We start from the raw sequence: 856 nt of genomic DNA, 5'->3' as shown, positions 1-856 counted from the left end.
GTGTGAACACCAAACTTAGTCTCCTACTTACTCCTCTGCTCTTTGAGTCCTCGAATTCTTCTTGGAATGAAGTTGCTGCTAAGGATTTTAAGCATTTATGTGATTGCTTAGAATGGTTGTTCCTTTCATATAATTCAAAGGTTGTTGTGTTCAGTTGATCTTTATGGTGGAACACCAAACTTAGAGTCACACATTCCCCTTTGAATTATTGATCCACGAATTCATTGTTTGGTGTGAAATACCAAACTTAATTCCTTGCAATGCATAGAAACTACTTCACCTTTTTATTGAAACAAATAAAAGAAACAGCAAGGTAGTATTACCTCAGGTTGGGTTGCCTCCCAACACATTCCTTTAGTGATTCTGATGGATAGCTCATTGCCTTGAATACGTTAAACACCAATTGCTCATCATGCAGTCTAAGAGTGAGCTCACCCTTTTGGACATCTATGATGGCTCCAGCAGTAGCCAGGAAGGGTCTTCCCAGAATTATTGAAGCTTCGGCTTCTTCCTCCATATCTAACACCACAAAATCGGCAGGGAATATGAAATCTCCCACTTTTACCAACAAATCCTCAAATATCCCATGAGGGAATTTAAAAGTTCGATCTGCCAATTGGAGGGCCATTCTTGTTGGTTTGGCTTCCTCAATCTTCATTCTTCTCATCATTGTTAGAGACATCAAATTGATACTGGCCCCTAAGTTACACAAGGCCTTCTCCACCATGACTTCTCCTATGATGCAGGGGATTTGAAAACTGCCTGGATCCTTCAGTTTCTGAGGCAATTTGTGTTGAATGATGGCACTGCATTCTTCAGTCAACAACATAGTTTCCTCATTTCTCCAGCTTCTCTT

General features: G+C 40.3%; 1 protein-coding gene across 1 annotated transcript; it reads right to left on the bottom strand.

Annotated features, from left to right (window-relative positions):
- On the bottom strand, positions 320 to 829 carry LOC107608782. The gene has a single exon (XM_016310517.1). It carries the CDS (start codon positions 827 to 829, stop codon positions 320 to 322), a length of 510 nt encoding a protein of 169 aa, XP_016166003.1.

Source organism: Arachis ipaensis, chromosome B01, assembly GCF_000816755.2.
Source record: "Arachis ipaensis cultivar K30076 chromosome B01, Araip1.1, whole genome shotgun sequence".
NCBI lineage: Eukaryota > Viridiplantae > Streptophyta > Magnoliopsida > Fabales > Fabaceae > Arachis > Arachis ipaensis.
This window is presented reverse-complemented; position numbering and strand designations above follow the sequence as displayed.